This window comes from Gordionus sp. m RMFG-2023, chromosome 1 (assembly GCF_954871325.1).
Source record: "Gordionus sp. m RMFG-2023 chromosome 1, tfGorSpeb1-WG-v2, whole genome shotgun sequence".
Lineage (NCBI taxonomy): Eukaryota > Metazoa > Nematomorpha > Gordioida > Chordodea > Parachordodidae > Gordionus > Gordionus sp. m RMFG-2023.
In genome coordinates this window covers 6,758,461-6,778,452 of record NC_088775.1, presented here as the reverse complement: position 1 = coordinate 6,778,452, position 19,992 = coordinate 6,758,461, and the positions used below count along the sequence as shown (strand labels likewise).

At 29.5% G+C, this 19,992-nt stretch overlaps 1 protein-coding gene across 2 annotated transcripts; it reads left to right on the top strand.

Annotated features, from left to right (window-relative positions):
• Positions 1–667: 667 nt before the first annotated feature.
• Positions 668–19,701, top strand: LOC135931136 (uncharacterized). 2 transcript variants are annotated; one of them, XM_065468035.1, is made up of 18 exons: positions 668–782; positions 824–992; positions 1,492–1,716; positions 1,869–2,203; positions 7,682–7,826; positions 7,896–8,687; positions 9,201–9,973; positions 10,106–10,262; positions 10,463–11,611; positions 13,203–13,482; positions 13,573–13,837; positions 14,467–14,543; positions 14,627–14,731; positions 15,621–16,091; positions 17,101–17,519; positions 17,962–18,150; positions 18,559–18,726; positions 19,476–19,701. In XM_065468035.1, the coding sequence occupies exons 1-18, from the start codon at positions 682–684 to the stop codon at positions 19,533–19,535; spliced, it is 5,880 nt and encodes a 1,959-aa protein (XP_065324107.1). In that variant the 5' UTR covers positions 668–681; the 3' UTR covers positions 19,536–19,701. The 2 variants fall into 2 exon arrangements, with proteins under 2 accessions (XP_065324107.1, XP_065324108.1); XM_065468036.1 differs by lacking the exons at positions 668–782; positions 1,492–1,716; positions 1,869–2,203 and having other exon boundaries at positions 973–992; positions 19,476–19,697.
• Positions 19,702–19,992: the final 291 nt, after the last annotated feature.

Genomic DNA, 19,992 nt, shown 5'->3' with positions numbered 1-19,992 from the left:
CCAATAATTTTGAAAGATACGAAAGTTTATCATGGTTAAGGGACAAGCTTACCGGACTAAAGGGAACATCAAAGTTACTAATAATATTCTATTTATATGTTTTAATCATTGTTTCTATAGCCTTCGAGTAGCCAACGAGCTGCTCAAATATTATCATCTGATCCAACCTTACTTAAAAGTGGATTTATAGGTTTTAATACCCAATCTTCAGTCCCAACGCCAGAATCTAATGTACAAGACGCTCCTTTAATAATCGGCCAATATGATAATCCTATTTTTGATTTAGCTCTAAAAAAATTAATTAAAAAAGATTTAACTACAAAAATTAAAGTATGATATCAATTTAAATTTTAATAAATATTTTCACATGTAGGCACTCCAAGATATTACAGTCATATGCGAAAATGCAAATATAAATGACATAAGATATATTCTTTCAGGGTGGATAAAGTTATATGAATCTCTTACTTTTGTAATATTTTATTGTTTATTTTATATATATTTATTCATTTTTAGAATAATAATTACACTGTAAGAGAACTCTCTATTAAAATATCTAAATGTTTCTGCCAGATAATAAAATCACAAAATATAACTATTGATAATAACATATCAATTTTCTTATCTAATTTGTATATATCATCATTTTGTAATTTTAAACATTGTGATAACTTTTCATTGATGTACGATGGTATTGATAACTCAAATAATATACTTATAAAAATCCAAGATTTTTTGGTCCTAATTATTATCAAAAATCTAAAGAGTGCTAAGAAAAAAAGGTAAGAATATTTTATTTAAAATTAAAACATTTATACAAAAGGGAAAATTTTGATGAAAATATGTTTTTGACTGTAAATCTGTTGTCAATTCATGATTTATTATCAAGATTCAATTATGAAAACCATGAACTGTTGTTAAAACCTGAAAATCTCAATGTAATCTTTAAAGTTTTAATGGAAGAGGATTTATTTAAAGAAACTTCCAATGAAGTAATACTTTATTTTTATAAAGAATAAATTAGCTTAATAGAGAAGTTATATATTTATCAGTGACCTATAGATTTCAACTTTATCTGGATTGGATTTATTTTTAAATTACCCTTATTTTATATTTTTGGGCTTGGCCTGCACCTTTAAAATTTAAACATTTTTGGTCCCGATCTTTTTTAAAATTTGGTCATTTTCTATTATTTACCAGCATTTTGTTAAAATATTCAGAAAAGAATTGAATAAATGAGCAAATGATTGTTTATAATCATCAGTCATGATTTTTATCATTTGGTTAATGTAAATAATTTGATTTTTTTTAAAAAATAAACCTGATTTAGATTGTAAAATATTTTTGGCTCATTTTATGTTTTAATATTTATTATTGGTCCTTGCTGGTTTTTAAAATTAATGACTATTTTAGGCCCTAACTGCAGGTCTCTGATAAGTAAGTATCCTTATAACAAATTTCATATATACCACTTTAAAATATATAAAAAAGGGAATTATTAGGGCATATTTTTCTATCATGAATGTTTATGTTGGTCATACCCAGAAGATCAGGAATAAGGATCATAAAGATGAAAAACTTGCAGTGCTTTTACATGAATGGGAGAAGTTTATTTGTAATAAAACTTTTGAGATTTTGAAAGATAACAACAAATACCCTCAGTTTTACTATCTCCACATATTGGATTTACTCATAAATATTCTGAAAAATTTTCAAGTATGCATTTGTAGAAAATATAACATATTGAATTATTTTTAAAAAACTACTAAACAATATTTTAAAATTAAATTTCAAACAATTGAATTTATATTATACTATGAAAAATTAAATATTGTTTTGTATTTTACTCTTGCAAAAATTATCTCAAGCTTTATCAAGAGTTTTTAGATATGGAAACTATACTGATCCCTGCAATATTAAACCTTGTTGGACCAGAACATCCAATTAACCCAAATTTAAAATCTCACCCAAGTACAGAGAGTGCAGATCATCTAACTCAGCAACTAAACCACGATCTTAGCAATATCAATTTTATAGACCACAAGGGTAAAACTAGGAACACCGATTTTTACAAAACCCTTAGTCCATCTTTGCCAATATTATTAAAACTCATTACCAGTATAATTTCAGAGGAATCGAATCATATTCGATACGATGTGGAAAGCTTTGTGCAAAATTTTTTTGAGCGTTTTAACAATGGAAGGTAATACAGAAATACACTAGCACACTATTAGTGTTATCATAAAATCTAAAATTTCTCCGATATTATTTTTTTTTAAAAAACGGCTAAATAAACAATTTTAGCCTCAAAAAATTTATTTAACTCTTGAGGTTTGGTCAAATTTTTCTGCCATCTATTTGCCAAATTTCGATGCTTTTGTATGATTTTTTTATGGCTAAAATCTTATTTCCACTCTTTTTCTTTAAAAAAAATAATCGGCGAAATCTCGATTTCGACAATACTATACAATACACCATTATTGATATAATATAAATATAACTATATCCCTAAATTCACCCTATTTTGCCTGTTAGCATTTAGCCCATTCTTTTTTTCTTTTTTTAAAAAAAATTGTATAAACATATTTTACTTTTTGCAAATATATATTTTTTTAAAAGAATATTATGATAATTTTTTTTTCACTCACACAAAAAAAAATTGATTAAATTTTGAAATATATTTTCTATTGGATTTAGAATAAAACTTAAACATTTACATTTGTAAAATGGTAATGGAAGGATTCATGCAAGTTTGCCGTTAGCTTTCAGCTAAATTAACACTGCTTCTCATCATACACATTGTATGGACTGAAATCTTTCGTTGCCTTTTTACTAAAGAGATTTGCCGTCATATATTTGTAAATATATATATACACCTCAGAATCTATTTCTCATAAGCAAGAAGACGGCAAAGGTGAGTATAATTTACCCAGCTGTTTTATATTTAAAGATTTTGAATGAGTTTTTTGTCGTGTCATGTGAAAAGCCCCAAACATAAATTATTACTAAAATGATAACTATTAATATCTCCTCATCGATTTATTAATGGGGTTAGTATTTTTTTATAACATTGCTTTACAGATGGGAAACCTAGAATTATCGCACCAAATTTATCGATTTGGTCTATCTAAAAAGAAAACAAACATTAAAGATTTAAGAAATATGTATAAAAACCTTTTAAAAAATAGATTATAAGCTAAAATAACTAGTATTTGGATTATATGATTTTCTATTTTATCCTGTAACATGACGAATTGCCTATGTTCTTATCATCAAAAAGAAATAATAAAATCGACCTTCGGATCTATTGTATTTCATTTGTTTAAAACGAGCATAGCTAATATTGCCGAAATTGCTTAGATTGGGTGATGTCGCATTGGAGTCTTGATTTTTTTAAAAAAATCAATGATTTAAATCAAAACAGTGAAAGATAAGGACTTAGATAAGCAAATTAAATAATCAGATTGCACTATTAATCACTTGTTAGACAGAAAATTTTATTTTTCTATTTTCAAATTTTGACATAGTAGAAAAATAGCTGCTGATCTAAATCGCAATAGCGAAAAATTATTTAATATTCTAAATGTAAAACGAAACTAACATCAAAAATTTATTTTTATTTCTTTAAAATAAAACAAATAATTAATTAGTTTGTTAAATTAAGAAATAACATATATTAAAAATCACAAGTAATATTTATATCCTCAACATTGGTATTGGAATATAATTGTATAATTAGAAATTTATATCTAATGAACTTAAAAATAGATTACCTTATACTTAATTTTTTTTATACTATAATACAAAATTTGGTTTCAAGATTTTCAAAAATAATAGTAATAGGAACCGAAAAATAAATAAATTTATGAATGAAAAATATGCCCTCAAGTTTCTTAAATTGGGCTAGTTTCTAACCAGTTGAGTTTGAAAAAATTAAATTTCACTTAAATCAGAAAATTTTACAATAAAGTTATTTTAGCCAACAATATTAGCCGATCTTCTTTCGACACCGATATTGATAGTTAAATTTTTTTTTAAATAACTATTATCATATTTGAAAAGGTATCAAATAATAATCATTTATTTTTCAACAATTCCTGACTTGTTCCCTTAAGCATTAGTCCTTTATTTGCAAGATAATATTTAACTGCAATTTAAAAAAACAAGATTTTAGAATCTTAGACCATAATTCTCTCATTAAAATTTGAATTATTTTTATTTGGTTTAAATCGCGATTTACATTAAAAAATCACGATTTTTGCCAACCCTATGCCGCATCCGGGACAACTGAAATTTGTCAAAGACTTCCCATCTTTTGACCTAATAGAAACTTCCAAAACACGGTTCTCTATATCCTATTATACGTCACTAAACAGATTTAGTTTGGTAATCTCTATGCTTAATGAATTTTTATTTGAACAGTACAACTGGTAGATTTATTGAGGTGAGACACTTGAAGCTTAGGGGCTATGTTGATCTTATCTTCTATAGTTTTTTTTATTGGTTTTATGCGCGTTAGTTCCCTATGGTTAAGTAATACCAAATGATAGTTTTTCATTAAATCATGTGATGCATAATACTCAAAAAAATTTTTGCCTGGGCCTAAAATAATTTTATACGAGTTGTTTGGTTCGTATAGAAAGTTATAAATTTACGTAATTCTCTACTTTAAAACAAAATTTAAAGACTAAATCGTCTGTTCCGGGTCGAAAATTCTTTTTGTACGCATACTCCAGATTTTTTAAATTTTGAAATGAAAATATATTTTTCGTATAAACAAAATTTGTAATAATATATTTTAAATAAATTTGACACGTGCATTGTCCTTGTCCAATCAGAGTCATTGGTTTACAAACCCCACAAATTTGTTTCTTTTATCCAATTTCTAAATTCATGGTGCATCATTTGAGCGCTATCAATAAATTAGGTTCGAAAACTTCTATATGAATATTTTCAGAAAACGAAAAAAAAGGCACAAGGTGAATGCAAAGGAGAAAAGATCATTCAGCACGTTGGTCTACGTTTCGTCCTGATAAGAAAGCACGCTTTTTTTGTTGGCAAGGAAGTCTACAAAAATTAGCGATCTCCATTCTCCACTCAATTTCTACAAGTACATGCTGAAGAAAATCTTTTAGTCATTGAGATGCGAGCTAATTTATCTTCCTTTTGAGGGCTACTTTGTATTTTTGAAACCACGACTTTAAAATCATATTCCTGTTACTAGCGCGAGTTACACCTGAAACCGCTAAAATGTTAAAATTAAAGATAATTTTAATAATTCCAATTTACTACATATTACATAATATTTATACTTGAAACAAGAGTCAATCATCTTATGACATTTATTTTTTAATTTTCCAATGTTAAAATTTAAAAAATTACTACGCCTTCTGATATGGCTTGGGGAGGTGGTGTCCTAAGTGATAGCTCTCTGCTAAAAACTAGGTTTTGAAAATAGGGCAAACTACCTAATTATACTTTTAAGGAACGGAATGAATCCAAGATTGTACGTCTCCTCTATTAATATTTTATATTTTCAATCAAACTCGATGTTATTATTTATTGTGCCTGTTCCATTCAATACCAATCTATGAATGCCACTCATTCAGTTCACCCACAAGTTGATATTCAGAATGTTGTCATCGGGCATGGCATTCCAAATACGGTTTCAAAATTGAAATTATTTGTGAATATGAATAAACATCTGCTCTGGCTAATCTCAAGACGTTTTTCCCTAATTTTCCGTTCACAACATTTTACGAAAATTATTTTCATTTGGAATACCATTTTCAAGTAAACAGAAAGTACATTATATAGTTTGAAAACTTTGATCAACGATTGACAGTTGCGATAAACAATAATTCCTTCGCTCAGAAATTAGCTAATTTTTAGTTATTCCTGAATATATCCTCGAAGAAAAATATGGGAGAATTGTCTTGTGTTCATGACTCTTCTTTCGCAGGTCAAATTTTTTCTTGATTGATCGGATCATCATAATTTGTGTGATAAAATTCAATCTTTTGCATCAACCGCGTAACAATTAAATTTTCTATTTTGCGAGATTAATACCTTCAGAATTTACTTTTTGTTCTTGATCTCCTCGTTTTGTATCGATACCTAATGGAGCATGCGTGGAAAACGAATAAAATCATCTTTTGGCGGTATTTCGAATTATTGCTTAAATTATAAATTCCCTTTCTAATTTTACGTAACGACATTTAAAAAAAATTTTTTTTTGAAATATCATGTAAACAAAAATATTTTCTATTTTATTTCCCAAATTTTGAATTTGTACTTTATTTTCTTTTAAAAATATTTAAATTTGAAAAAATAAAAAATAATAATAACAAAAAATGGAGAACAATAGAAAAATATACATAATTTTTAAACGGTTTAGCAGTTTAAAATATATTTTGGAATTAATTTTCGAAAATAAGAAAGTTCATTTTTAAAACAAAAATTTGACCATTGATTTTTGGATATAACAATATTATTTAATAGGAATTGCAAATCAGCTGATTGTGAAGCCATATTTTTTATCTCTTTCTTTATTTGATTCTTGAGAAGTCAAATACCTGAAATGATTACTCGACAATTTACGAAAGACCACTATTAAAGTGTGATAACAGTGTTTTTAAAGTTATTCCTTAAATGTCCATGACGGTATTAAATGGAATGAAAATTAAGCCAGGTCATTTTATGATTACTGGTTATGGCCTCCGTTTACTAAATTTAAAAAATATATATACATTTTTCTTGTTAAAACCCCAACTTGTATTTTGCTTTGTTAAAGATAATGATATTTTTTTTTAAAATCTTACCACTCAACATTTTAAACTATATTGCTTGCACTTTTGACAAAACCGGTTTCCGGAGATTTTAAAACCGGGTACCGGTTCCTGTAAATTTTTAAAGGGGAGCTTCTAATTCCGATTTTAAATTTGTCTCGGATCTCAGTGTTCCGGATTTAAACACTAATAAAAAAAGTTTGTTTAAATATAAGTCATTAATTTAATATCACTCACGTTTTAAGTATTTAACCCTTCAATACTCCGATGAAAATAAATGAAATACATGCTCTAGTGGGGTCTAATAGATATTAATTTCAATTAAATATATCTCCATTTATATTCATTATTTTGTTTTTATATTTTGATATAAGATAGAACTAACCTTAAAGCCTTATAAAATATATGCATTTGTTATAATTTACTATGCTTAGATCGAAAAAATGTTGAGTATAATTATAACTTGTACCAAAATTTTCTAAAAAATTTAACTGAATATTAAGTATAAAAAAAAATTATTGAATATTAAAACCAAAACATTTCATAAAATTATTATTTATTCAGCTGAATAAAATGGAAAGTTTTTTAAAAAAAAATTTCCTATCTTCTTAACTAAGGTCTAAAAGACTAACGATTTTATTCTAGTGAGGTTTCACAGACTCCATCAGTCGCGAAATGCTTATATCTTAAAAATTTCTCAACCAAAATAAATGAAATTTAAAATATATATTCCAAGATGTATTTAATGAAGCTACTGAAGATCCCAGATCATAATAATTAACAGTTAGCATGCCTAGGGGTCCTAGAATATTGAAGGGTTAAGAATAGAATTTTTTAATTTATAATCAATTTATTTTTAAATATACTATTTTACAAATAATTATTGATAAAAGTTTGAAAGATTCGACTCTTTCGAATTCCAGGATTAGGAATTCCCAAAAGACATCTACCATATACGATTGCTATTTCGAATGCATATCCTACGTTCTCTCTACTTTTAAAAATGATGATTGGCTCAATATATTTCTCGATGATTGGGTAATATAAATTTTTTTATTAAATCTATTGCAATTTTATGGTTTATAACTTCAATTTTCATAAACATAGGTCTATAAGTTCTGTCGACATCAAATATCAACCCTTTGTAACGTGCACGGCATTATTCCCGCGCCCAACCCGCCTTTCATGCATAGCTTTGGTAAATTTTTGCGCGAGTGCGTCCAAAATGAAATCGTGAATTCGTGTATAGCCACAAAATGCTTCGAAATTATAACGAACGAATTATTGGCTCCCATTGTCTGCAGTGGTGGCGTCGATAAATCACCTCGAGAAACGAAGGAATTACGTTTCCGTTCTCATAGTACTAATGATCTTATTAAAAATATGAATTTCATGCACGTAAAGCCATTCCTCTCATCTATTGGTGTCTTAACCTTATTGGACAACTTAAAAAATAAGGGATCTGCTAAAGTATTTTACGAAAATTTGGCCTTATTGTTACACAAATTCATAAGTAGTTTGTTCAGGGATTGTGGCATCATCAATCCTCTACCGATTTCAAAAGATAATAACCACGAATATTATTCTGCCTTATTACAAACTTTGAGTTATACTTGCCAATTAAATTATTGTCTCAAATATCAACACAACCTCGATCCATCATTAACCCCATTATTTCTGGAGAATCTTCAAATTTTATACGAGGTCGATGGGGCTTTTAACCAAAATTTAGCGGGAGAAGACTACGAGAGGATATTTACGCGATTGCATAACGTTTACCAAAATTCTGACAGATTCTCCCTCCTGTCAATCACGCACATGTCCAGAATCTTGGCGACTACTTTTTTTCACGTGAATGACATGGATCAGATAAAATTATTCGAAAATATCTTCAGTTTAGTACGTGAAACATGTATTTTTTTTTAAAAGTTTATTTTTATAAATAATTATTTTAATATTGGTTTTAAAGTGTTGACGGAAACTCGATTTTTACGCTTTCTATAAAATAACGAAAAGATTTTAACCAAAAAAAAAATAAACGCTTCGAGATTTCACATATACAATGGTAGAAAGTTTTGATCTTATGTTAACCACACCTTTTTTTTATCAAAAAGGCGCATAAATAAGATTTTTGATAGACACTACATTGTATATGTTAGTTTTAAAACACATACAAGTCAAGACAGCAACCTCTGGCCCTATTCAATGGACTCTAAAGAATTTAGTTAATTATGAAAAATAGTTTCCTGGAGACATTGAATCTCAAATTTTAGGAGCTAAGATTTTTCTCAAAATGATTCGATGCCCATTTGAAGAAGAAAGGATTAGAATTAAAATGATTATTTCTGTAAAATGCATTTTATTTATTTTTAATTTTATTTATTTGTAAAATTAAACAACAATTTTATGCAGGACAAATCTCTTTTCACGGGTGTGGTGGACCGGGTCGCGACATCTGCAACCATCTACGCGTCTGATAAAGAATCAACTAAATCTTTTGACGCGGACAAGTGCCTCATTTTGCTCGATACTCATAAACTAGCTTTCCTATTAAACATTTCCAAATCAGTATTTAACGTGTTAGATTCAATCTCAATCGATCACGGCAGTGATTTTTTTGATAGCGACTTTCAGATTGAATACCGAACTATCGAAGGTTGCTTAGACAATCTTTGCCAATTTTTTAAAGTAGCTCACCAAGGAAAAGGTGACGATGCATCGGCGCGTTTCTGGGAAACACTCGCGAATACACTGCTAAGCTATCTTGCCAGGATTTCCATAAGCCTTTTGCTAGACGATGGTGATGAAATCTTTAGAAAACGTACTCGTCTCTCACATATTGTAAACGGCCTTAATTGGGTCAGGACCACGATAAGTCGCGCAGAACCGAACATTGCGCCAAATATCGATCCGCATTTCTGTTCCGTTTATTCGGCTCTTTTATTCTTAGATTTGAATGGGTCAGTTGTGGCTAAATTCTTTAATGCTTCCTTAGATGTGAACGAAACGACAATCAATACCAATTTCGATACGGAATCATACCTGAATGATGTAGCTGAATTTTGGGGTCGTTACATGCAAAAATACTTGAACAAAAATGCACGAAATAGTGAAAAGTTGAAGGAAATAGGAAATATGACGAGTCAAAAAGTATTTGAGTCCGATGAAGAAAACTGTCCTTTCCAGTAAAAATAAAATTAAAGTTTATAATTTGAAAAGAAAGAAACTGAAGTATAGAGAAAGGATGAAATTAATTATTTCTTAGAGCAAGCGACATTTATATATAATTACTGTTTATTTCTGTTATAATTTGACAGCAAGATATTGCTCATCAAACTAATGGAAAAGATGTTCGCCCTTACCAAATCAATGGATGACAGCGAAATTGGGTTCGATTTAGTTTTGTCATTTTTACCCAAAGATCCTTCCGCCATCAAGAATTATTTTGATCGAAGCTTATCCCAGAATTCTCAAGTTCCCTTTTTTTTCTCAATCAATAATTAGAGATCTAGTCCCACTTTTTAAATGTGGTTTTATTATGACCTAACCTGGGTTTTAATTTATTAAAACTGGAACCTTTATGTTTTTATTAAAATCAGAAATCGACGCGAGAGGGAATCAGCTCTAATAAGTTTTGCCAATTTGATATATTTTTATTTGTATAATGGATTTAGTGGAACCTTTTGAACCTTCTCTCCAACGATTTCACTCCAAGAGACAACGATTCGGGCAGGGATCGCACTAATTACCCGTTGAGCGATATTTATTTCCCGTCTAACGAAAACGCTTTCTTCCCTTCTATCCGTTACTCGATCGGGCCTTTTCAGGTTGGTTTTTATATTATAAAATTCTTGGAACACCTGGAAGAGAGAAAAAACAAAATTCGCTCTCAAAATCCGCTAGACACTTCTAACATCATTGTAAATTATATCAACCCACCCCAGTCAGCTGATTACGATACCAAAGAAATATCTAACAAAATTTCGCGTTTATTAAATTGGCTCCACCTCTGTTCGCGGAGTTTCAACCTTAAGACCAATGAATGTAGTGCTACTATCTTGAATACATTTCTCCGCCAATGTGTATTTCAATACCAAGTTGGACAAAGCTTGATCGAAATTGGCGATTGGGCTCTTAAATTTACTAACAACTTTTCTTACTTATATCCTTTTGGCAAGGAGGTGGAAAAGAAAATATTTTTAGCACTGAATCCCTTACCCCTCATGCCCAACCCCAAAGCGGAAGAGTTGATCAATAGTGTAACGCCCTACGACGATTTGGAGGAAAAGCGTCGCAACGAACTTAACCGCTACTTTTTCGACAAGCTGGAAAAATTGGAAAACCTTTACGACTCGCTAACGGCGATGACAGAAACGGACTCTTTAATCGTTGAGAATCAATTCATACCACAAATGGGCATGGTTTTCGAAGACGTTTCTCAAACATTTAGGAATGAATTCGATGGATCCACTATTGGCGCTCTATTCCACCCGGTTAATAGTTTACTTGAGTACGCTTCTAGTTGGTTTTCCAACAAATTTTTTCTAGATCTCGTGACTGTTAAAGAGCTCGCGGCAAGCTTAAAACAACCGTTGAATTCATTTAGTCAACAATTGGAACACAATCTCAAATTTTCGACCGATTTTTTCGGCATGCTTACAACTTTTATAGAGCACATATCGGGGTACCATTATCATCAAGAACACACGAATTCCAACAAGAACGGGAGAGACGGAAATGATGCCGGGTTCGAAGATCCGATCACGTTTTTGACTAGGAAAAATACCGATTTCTTGCTTTGTCTCGTTGTGTCCTATACACCGGTAAAAAAAATCTAATGAAATTTAAAACGCGAAATGCACAAAAAAGCAAAAAACTGAGAATATTTTATAAATCCTCTAAAATGTTGAAATTAAAATTCTGAGTTTGAAACTGGAACCTGGACTGGAACCTCATAACTGTTGTTTGTTTTTATATGTATACGTTTATTAAATCATTCTCGATAATACAATAATAACTCAGCTCAAGTAATATTTAGGAAATGTTTTGATTTGCAGTCGGCTGAAACTATCAGCAATGTAAGATTTGCAATCTAATTTTTTGGATGGTTTATAATTTTTAGAAAGTTTAAAACATGTACTTACTTATGGATTAGGATTAAAGGTTGGGGAGATATGGGATAGATTTACTAAGTTAAAAATTTCGAAGAATAAAAATATAGTAACTAAAGATTAGATCAAAATGAAAATTAGACCCTCATTAGTGATGGTGACACATATAAAATTAGAATGCAACGTTTCATAGTTTAATCTATTTTTTTTGTTTGCAACTGTTGTTGCATCGGTTGAGTATTATAGTGTTCTATATCTACTTTTATTTCAAATTGCATATTTTTTTCCTATAGATGAGTTCTTCCAATAAAAATGTTAAAATATAAATTTATAATAATTCTTTTATTTGCATTGTTACAATTTATTTAAAAACAATATATTTTTCTTAAATGTTCTCCTAATATTTTTTTTTAAAAATTGATATGGAACCTTATATTACTCAACCGCCGGTTTGTTAGAAAGTGAACGAAAAGTAAAAAAAAATTATAAAAAAACACGGTTTTGGATTTAGAGTATTAAACATTTACCTCCATTTAGGAAATTTTTTGCCTAGCTGGACACCATATTGTATCAAATATGGCATGATCATGTGACTAAGCGATACGATCTATTTTTTTATTCCATTAAATTACTTTTCGATTTAAACGTAAATATAAATACGAATAAATTATCCTTCCAATTATTCAATGATATAAATATATTCTAGATTGAAATATATTTAAGCGTGTGCATACATAGGATAGGGCTAGTGTTGTTAAACGGCTAACTCAATATTTTAGCCAGAAAAATATTGCCTAAGTCTAGAGATTTCAATAATATATGCCTAGACCTTTGTTCATTCTATGAGCAAAATCTTGAGGCTTGCGTAATATTTTTCTGGACGAAATATTAAGTTAGCCGTTTTTAAAAATAGGCTCAAAACGAGCCATTTAACAACACTAGATAGGGCCATTTTATTGTCTGCACCTTATCTAAATGGCATTTTCCTTTCCCTTAAATAACTGTATTCCTTTTACTTAGAATTAAAATCTTTTTAAAAAAAACTATATTGTATATATTAAACGATAAATTTCCATTTAGTCTACTCGCATACCACGAAGCGGCGTCTACAGCTGATTACCTATATGTACACACTTTTAAGGGATCAATAGTAGACGATTAAATGCACTAATACCGCATTTACCCGATACTGATAAGTTTTAAATAAGATATTATCCAAAAAAATGAAAACTTGATAAAAAAAATATTTTTCCCATTCTGCATTTCCTCAATTTAAAAAAAAAAAATTATATTCAAATTAAAGGATGTTATAGACATCCTCGACACGCTTTACGCTGAAAAGGTATCCGATTACAAAATCGATCACGGGAACTCGTCGAGGATAAATGTGAAATTGTTCATCCTGAAATTCTTAAACTTTTCCCAATCTCTGACTTCGTTGGTATTAAATTCCTCCGACAAATGCCAAGAAACGCGCAAGGAATTTTTGGAGTTTTTTGCTTCGCCCATCTATATACCCATCTATCAATTCTTTATGCGAAATAAGCCTGGTCATTCTTGCCCCGTTATAACTCTTCAACAAAGTTATTCTTTAGCCTAAAATTTATAAGCATGGCTTCTAATAATTTTTTTTAATATAGCACAAATCCTAATTTTAATTTTAAATAATACAGCCTCCTCCTATTTGGACGCCCTGGTTTTGGCCTCCCTCTGCAAATCAGTCTATTACGCTTCGCGGATGCAGGATTTGCTATTGACCTGCGAGAAAGCGTTGGACGAAATTCCTAACAATGACTCAGCAGGGGAAAATAGCGATGAAGCGCTCGAGCATTTAACCCATGATAAATTGATTTTGCGATTGATAACGCGATTTATGGACTTTTTGTGCAATTCTCGGGATATAAGCTTGCAAACATTATCGTTTTTATTGGTTTGCGGGTAAAAAAAAATTTTTTTTTAAAATTTGGATAGGCGAGTAATGAAAAGAAATCATAAATATGTAAGGAAGTACTGGAAGCATTACGGGTAGAAATATAGAACAAGTTAAATATAAAGTGGGTTTTAATAGAGATCTGCAAAGTTAGGGCCGGCCCGTACCCGCCCCAAGTCCGGCCTGAACGGGCTTCGGGTCAGGCTCAAGCCTAATTCTATTTAAAATAATTGGGTTCGGGCCGGGCCTAATATTTCTAAAAAAATTTAGGGCCGGGTCGGGTCGGACCTTGGAAATTTTATTAAATATATCTATAAATTTATCAATTTTATTATTAATTTTTTATGTGAAATAAAAATTTTTGATTTAATTTATTGAAACTAAACGCTATATAACATATGTCTTTTATTTTAAGTAATTATAAAAATTAATTTCTATGTTTAAATAAATTCGGGCCTGGCCGGGCCGTAAATTTTTTTAAAATAAATTTCGAATTCGGGCCGGGCCGGCAAAACTTTTTAAAAAATTTCGGGTTCGGGCTTGAAAAATTAGGCCCGATGCAGATCACTAATATATATATTGGGGAGGGGGCTGGCATCACGATTCAAATTCTAATTCATATTATATACTATTTTAGAACCTTGAAAAATTATAAAGAATGGAGAAACGTTACTATCTTCGAAACCGATACGGAAAAGATTCTTGAACCAGAAGGTTTTTAAAAAAATACAAATATTATGGAAAGAAAGAAATTTTTTTAAGTCTAAAATCTATTAATTAATGTTTTTATTTTGAAGGTGATGAAGATATGGTATATCCAAAAATAATTAACCTCGTCTTAAACAGATGTCTAGGGTTGTTGAGCAAAAAAACGAATGCCGACATGTTAGCAGAACCGAAAAGTAATACCATAATTAATAGAATTTAACTATAATTTCAAGATCTTGATCTCAATTATTATATGGTTCTACTTCTAAGTGAACTTTAAGTTGGAATTTGAGTTGAGATCTCTTAAAACTGTTAAAGTCAAGGAAATAATAATATTATTCTATTCTAATTCTTACTTATCGAAATCACTCATTTTTAGTTTTACTTTCATCGGCACTAAAGATTTTTTTAATATTTTTTTTACTTCCGAAAAACAACGTTCTATGATTTATTTATCATGAAATGACCCTAATCTTATCTTTTAAAAGCCTGAATTTGACAAATATGATTCTTTAAGATATTAATCTTCTTTTGCGGATACACATGTTTTTTAAAAATGTATCTATCTATTTTTTCATATTATCAGAGACCTGCTGGCCTGGCTATAAGCCCGGCTGTCGTATTTTAATTTTTTAAAATATACTTGTGGTCGGGCTTGAAATTTTTTTTTTACAAATAACCGGCCCGGTTATTCTATATATTTTAAAACTAAATATTTTAAATCATCATTATTAGCTACCATAATTAACAATAAATCAAATATCTTTTTAAAAAATCCGAGCCCGGAAATTTTTGAAAAACCGGGACAGGCCCGCGAAAATGGTTCATCTGCAGATCTCTGCGTATTATGTTAACCACATGGTACGATATTTTTCAAATTCCCTATAAAATTAATCCAAATAAAAATTATTAATATGACGACGATCTGTTTATAGTTTAATTACAATCTGAGCAACTTGCGCAATTTAATCGAACTTGGTTGGATTTTCGGAAAAGATGGCGCTGTGTTTTTCCTTTTATATTTATTTCAAATTTTATTATAATCAACGAGCTATAAATTGCCTCTTTTTTTACCTTTGCTAGACGAATACACTAAAAACTCACTGGTCTTAGGCTTGAATTACTCCGTTATACTAACTTTCCTGTGCCTCAGGACGTGTTCCGACCAATCCCTGAAGTTGAAAGCCATACAGACCAACGTAAACGACATAATGTCTTATTCCCAAAGCGAAAATGACAAGCTCGAGATTATGGATGAAGTCCATAACATGTTCGCGAAAGAGCGCACCGATTGTACGCTCGTGGACCTTTGCTTGGACAAATGCTTTGACGATATCTTGACTTGGTCCAACCAACTCTACGATGAGAACAACAAAATCTTACCCAGATATTGCGAGGACAAACATGTACTCCATACCTGGTGGCTCAAAGTTGGATTACCGTTCCAAGAATCTTTCGATGAGAATGTAGGCGAAAGAAATAAAGTCGTAATGGATTCCTATTTCGATTTATTTGTCATGGCCGCTATGGGAAAAATATTGATACCTCGACAAGGTTATTTTTTTATATATATAAAACCAATAAAATGACGAATTCTTAGATTTAATTTATAAATGTCATGTCATAATCTAGCGTTTTTTTAAATTAACGTCTACCGTTACTTGTTTCGATACATTTTACAGCAAAACTAAGCTTCAGTACTTTAATTGTTGCTATTATTTAAATTGTATTAACAGTAAAATAATTACAATATATGAATTAATATCCTAATATAGGAAGGTGGCCAGATTTTACAAATATTTTAAGAATATGACCACTACATAAAGGTGGGCATCCTGGTTTATGTTACATATGAATATTTATTTTTGTAAGATATATTTTAAAAGGTCACGTTATATATTTTAAAAGGACGTTATTTGTATATTATATTATAACTTTCCGACATGTAATATTATATTATCGAGGTTAATCAAATTGCATATTATTAGAAATTAAATTGGATTATTATATAAATGTATATATACAAAAGAATTAGAAATAAAATTCATTATCGTTTTTTAAACTTTAATCGATTTAATAGTTTATTCCGATTATTTCAAATTTATATTGGTTCGTTTTGGTTTTTATAAGTTTTTTATTTTTTAAAATAATCATCGTATTATATTATTTTGATAATAATACCTAATAATCTAATAAAAATATTTTAAAAAATATCAAATAAAATTAAAGAACATAAGCTGAATTACTTTATTTGAATTGAAAACATTCATTAGCTATCAAATTAAGGTAACATCATAAATTGGTAATTATTTTTTTTAAAAAATATTTAAAATTATGCCAATCATTTAAAATAAATAAATATGATTTCAAATACAGTTATGAACTGGGTTGAACATGTTAGAAAGTATTTATAATAACGATTCGCTCTTCGGTTCGACACCCTGATGACCTTCATAAAGAAGCAAAGAGGCGATTACTTTTAGTAGGCTCATTTGGTATAATAATTGATAAAATTATTGTTACTAGACGTTTTAATTATTCGCCAAATTTAAAAAAAAAATAGATTTCAAAGCTCAACCGACGCTTCCCCCTTCGAGTTTCGAAATAACTAACATGAATCCTTCCACTTTTACTCGCGAATGCCTTTGTTTGCACCAAGTGTTCTTAGCCTTGAACGAAATCCCGACCAGACTCAGGCAAGTCTGGTCGATTTCGCCAGATAGTAGTGGTGGTAAAAAATCTAACAGGAGCAAGGCTAACATAGCGAGAGTCAACAAGTTGCTATTCGTTCATTTCGAATTGGCGAAGCATTTGATGGATCGTGAATTCGACCGAATAGCTATCTATTTCCCTCAACAAGATGGCGCCACTGCCAAAGATAATTCGGTGGCTAAGGTCAATAAAGCAAGCTCAAAATCTGATAAACCGAATAAGGTCATTAAAAATCCATTCGCCGAAGATCAGAACCGATTTTACGTTAAAGTATAATATTTTTTTATTTTAGATGACATTTTGATGAAGGATTTATGCATCAATCTCTTCCTAATTTATTATTGGAACATAATGCAGCTTTTTTTATCTAAGATCTTTATGAAGTGAGACCCTCATTATTTAACGGTCATTTTGCTCTGAAATATTTTACAACTGTTTTTTAGCACCCCATAGCTGAAATAGCTGCGTAAACAAATAATCGATATTTTTTACCTTACTCCCAAAACGCGTTATTTTAAATTCCTGAGATTAAAACATAAACTCCATTACGGAGCCTCGTGAGTTTTGGGACTTCTCCTATTATGAACCTACAAACCAAAACGATTTATTTATGGTAGACTGGTAACTTTATTTTTGAAACCAGTTTAAGCTACAGTCAATCCTGTTCTAATTAGACTATAATCCAAAAAAAAATGGATGCTATTTATTACAGGTCAAGAGCAAAGTTCGTGAAATATCTGCTACATACGAAGCTGACGATTTTTCGATAGAAATAGACATCAAATTGCCGCTAGAGTACCCGCTGACCCCGTGTCAAATAACTTGCGACAAAAAATCCGGAATTAATCAGACTCAATGGAGAACCTGGCTCTTACAATTAAACGCGCTCATAATATATAGAGTATGATGACTTTGCGTTGTCTTAGAAAGGCCTAGGCCGCATTCATAATGGCATCCGATCCCACACGATTTAACAGCAATCTGTTTAAGAGATCAATTCTTCTTTTAAGATATTTTTTAGAATTACTATCACGAATAGAAAAAAGTTATTATTACTATTAATAATAGAAAAAATTGTCTCATAAACAGATTTTAAAAATCGATCAGCTGTTAAATCGGATCCTACTATGAATGCTCTAGGCACAGGCGATAGAATATACAATGGGAGGGGGGGGGGGTTAAATAATTGTCAAAGCTATCTTTAAAACAACCCTGATATGTTTTTATAAACTATTTTATCTTACAAGCTAATAAGTTCGCTGACTTTGAGGTAAATTTTAAATTTTTTATTGACATTGTTATATTTTAGGATGGTTCCATTTTGGATGGTTTAAAATTATGGAAGCGAAATGTTGATAGATACGTGAAAGGAGCTGCGTCATGTATGATATGCTTTTCTATGATAGACCCAAAGGATTATTCCCTCGGCAAAAACACATGCCCTCAATGCAAGAATAAATATCATTCTACTTGTTTGGTAAGGATTAAAAAAAAATATGTTAAGGCCGAACCCTGGTCCGTCTTATTTTTAAACCTATTTCTGTTTAACCTGGGTTAAACAGATTGATCTTGAACTAGGACACTTCATTTAGGTCTGTTTTTTTTGTTTGTACAATTAATATTTATATTGTTTTTTTTTTCGGTACAAATAAAACAGATCATTTAACCATTTTAATATAATTGGCCTTTCTTTTTAGGATGGTTAGAGGAAGCTTTATTTCTCATTTACAGTTATCGCTAATTCGCGGCCAAGAATACAAAAATAGAGTATGTTTTATTTATTTCCCCGCAAATTCGCGCTAACTGTTGAACGAGACGTTAGAAGGCTAAATAGACGATTTTTTTAGAAATATATATTTTTTCCATATCAAACTTTTGCAATTTAGAAATAAATAATTTTTATGCCAAAACTTCTAAGAATATCCATTTTATATCTGAAAATTAGGATTTATCACACTATTATTTTCTCGAGAATAGTCTTTGATCAAATTTTAACTAAAATTTTGAATCTTTTATAAGTTTAAATAAATCTTTAAAAATTGTTTTTCGAACTCTGGTTATTGTCATTATAAGTGAGGAAAATTATTGAATATAAAAATATATTTATCGATCTTTTAGATGTACAAATGTAAAAATTTCCAACTCAGTGAGATTTTATTTAATTTCTTATTTTTTTCTTAGATTTTCTTTATACCATATTCATTATAATTATTATTATTTTAAAAGTACAAATGGTTTAAGACAAGTCATAACACAACATGCCCATTATGCAGACACCGGTTTTAAAGCCATTGTCATAAATTTTACAATATTTATTTTATATTATATTTATTTACTAAATAAAAAATCCTGACAATATTATATAATGAATTAATTTATAATTATTTTAAAATTTATTATAAATATTATTTTCCTTTTGTTTGGTTAATATTTTATATGAACTGCTAATGTTACTCATTATATCTATTTTTATAAATAAAAGAATATCTGACTAGTATATTTAATAATCTCTAAATTTTTTTTCTTCAACTTCATCCTTCCCTAAATCGTTTTACAAAACATATGATTGAACAATATATATCAATTTGCTAAAAAAATCTAATTTTTTATATTAATTAATATTTTTATATACAAATCCTACATTTTTAAAAAAAAACAATAATAATACACTTCGATGGCTAGTGATAATACACGTCAAACCATTTGCTAAACAATTACCAGATTTTGTAAAAATATGTCACTT

Bases quoted from the DNA above. Each gene is read 5' to 3' on its own strand.
- LOC135931136 (XM_065468035.1), top strand. From the start codon at position 682: ATGTACGATGGTATTGATAACTCAAATAATATACTTATAAAAATCCAA. The intron at 17,520-17,961 runs GTATAATATTTT...TATTTATTACAG, and splicing joins AGAACCGATTTTACGTTAAA to GTCAAGAGCAAAGTTCGTGA. The intron at 18,151-18,558 runs GTATGATGACTT...GTTATATTTTAG, and splicing joins ACGCGCTCATAATATATAGA to GATGGTTCCATTTTGGATGG.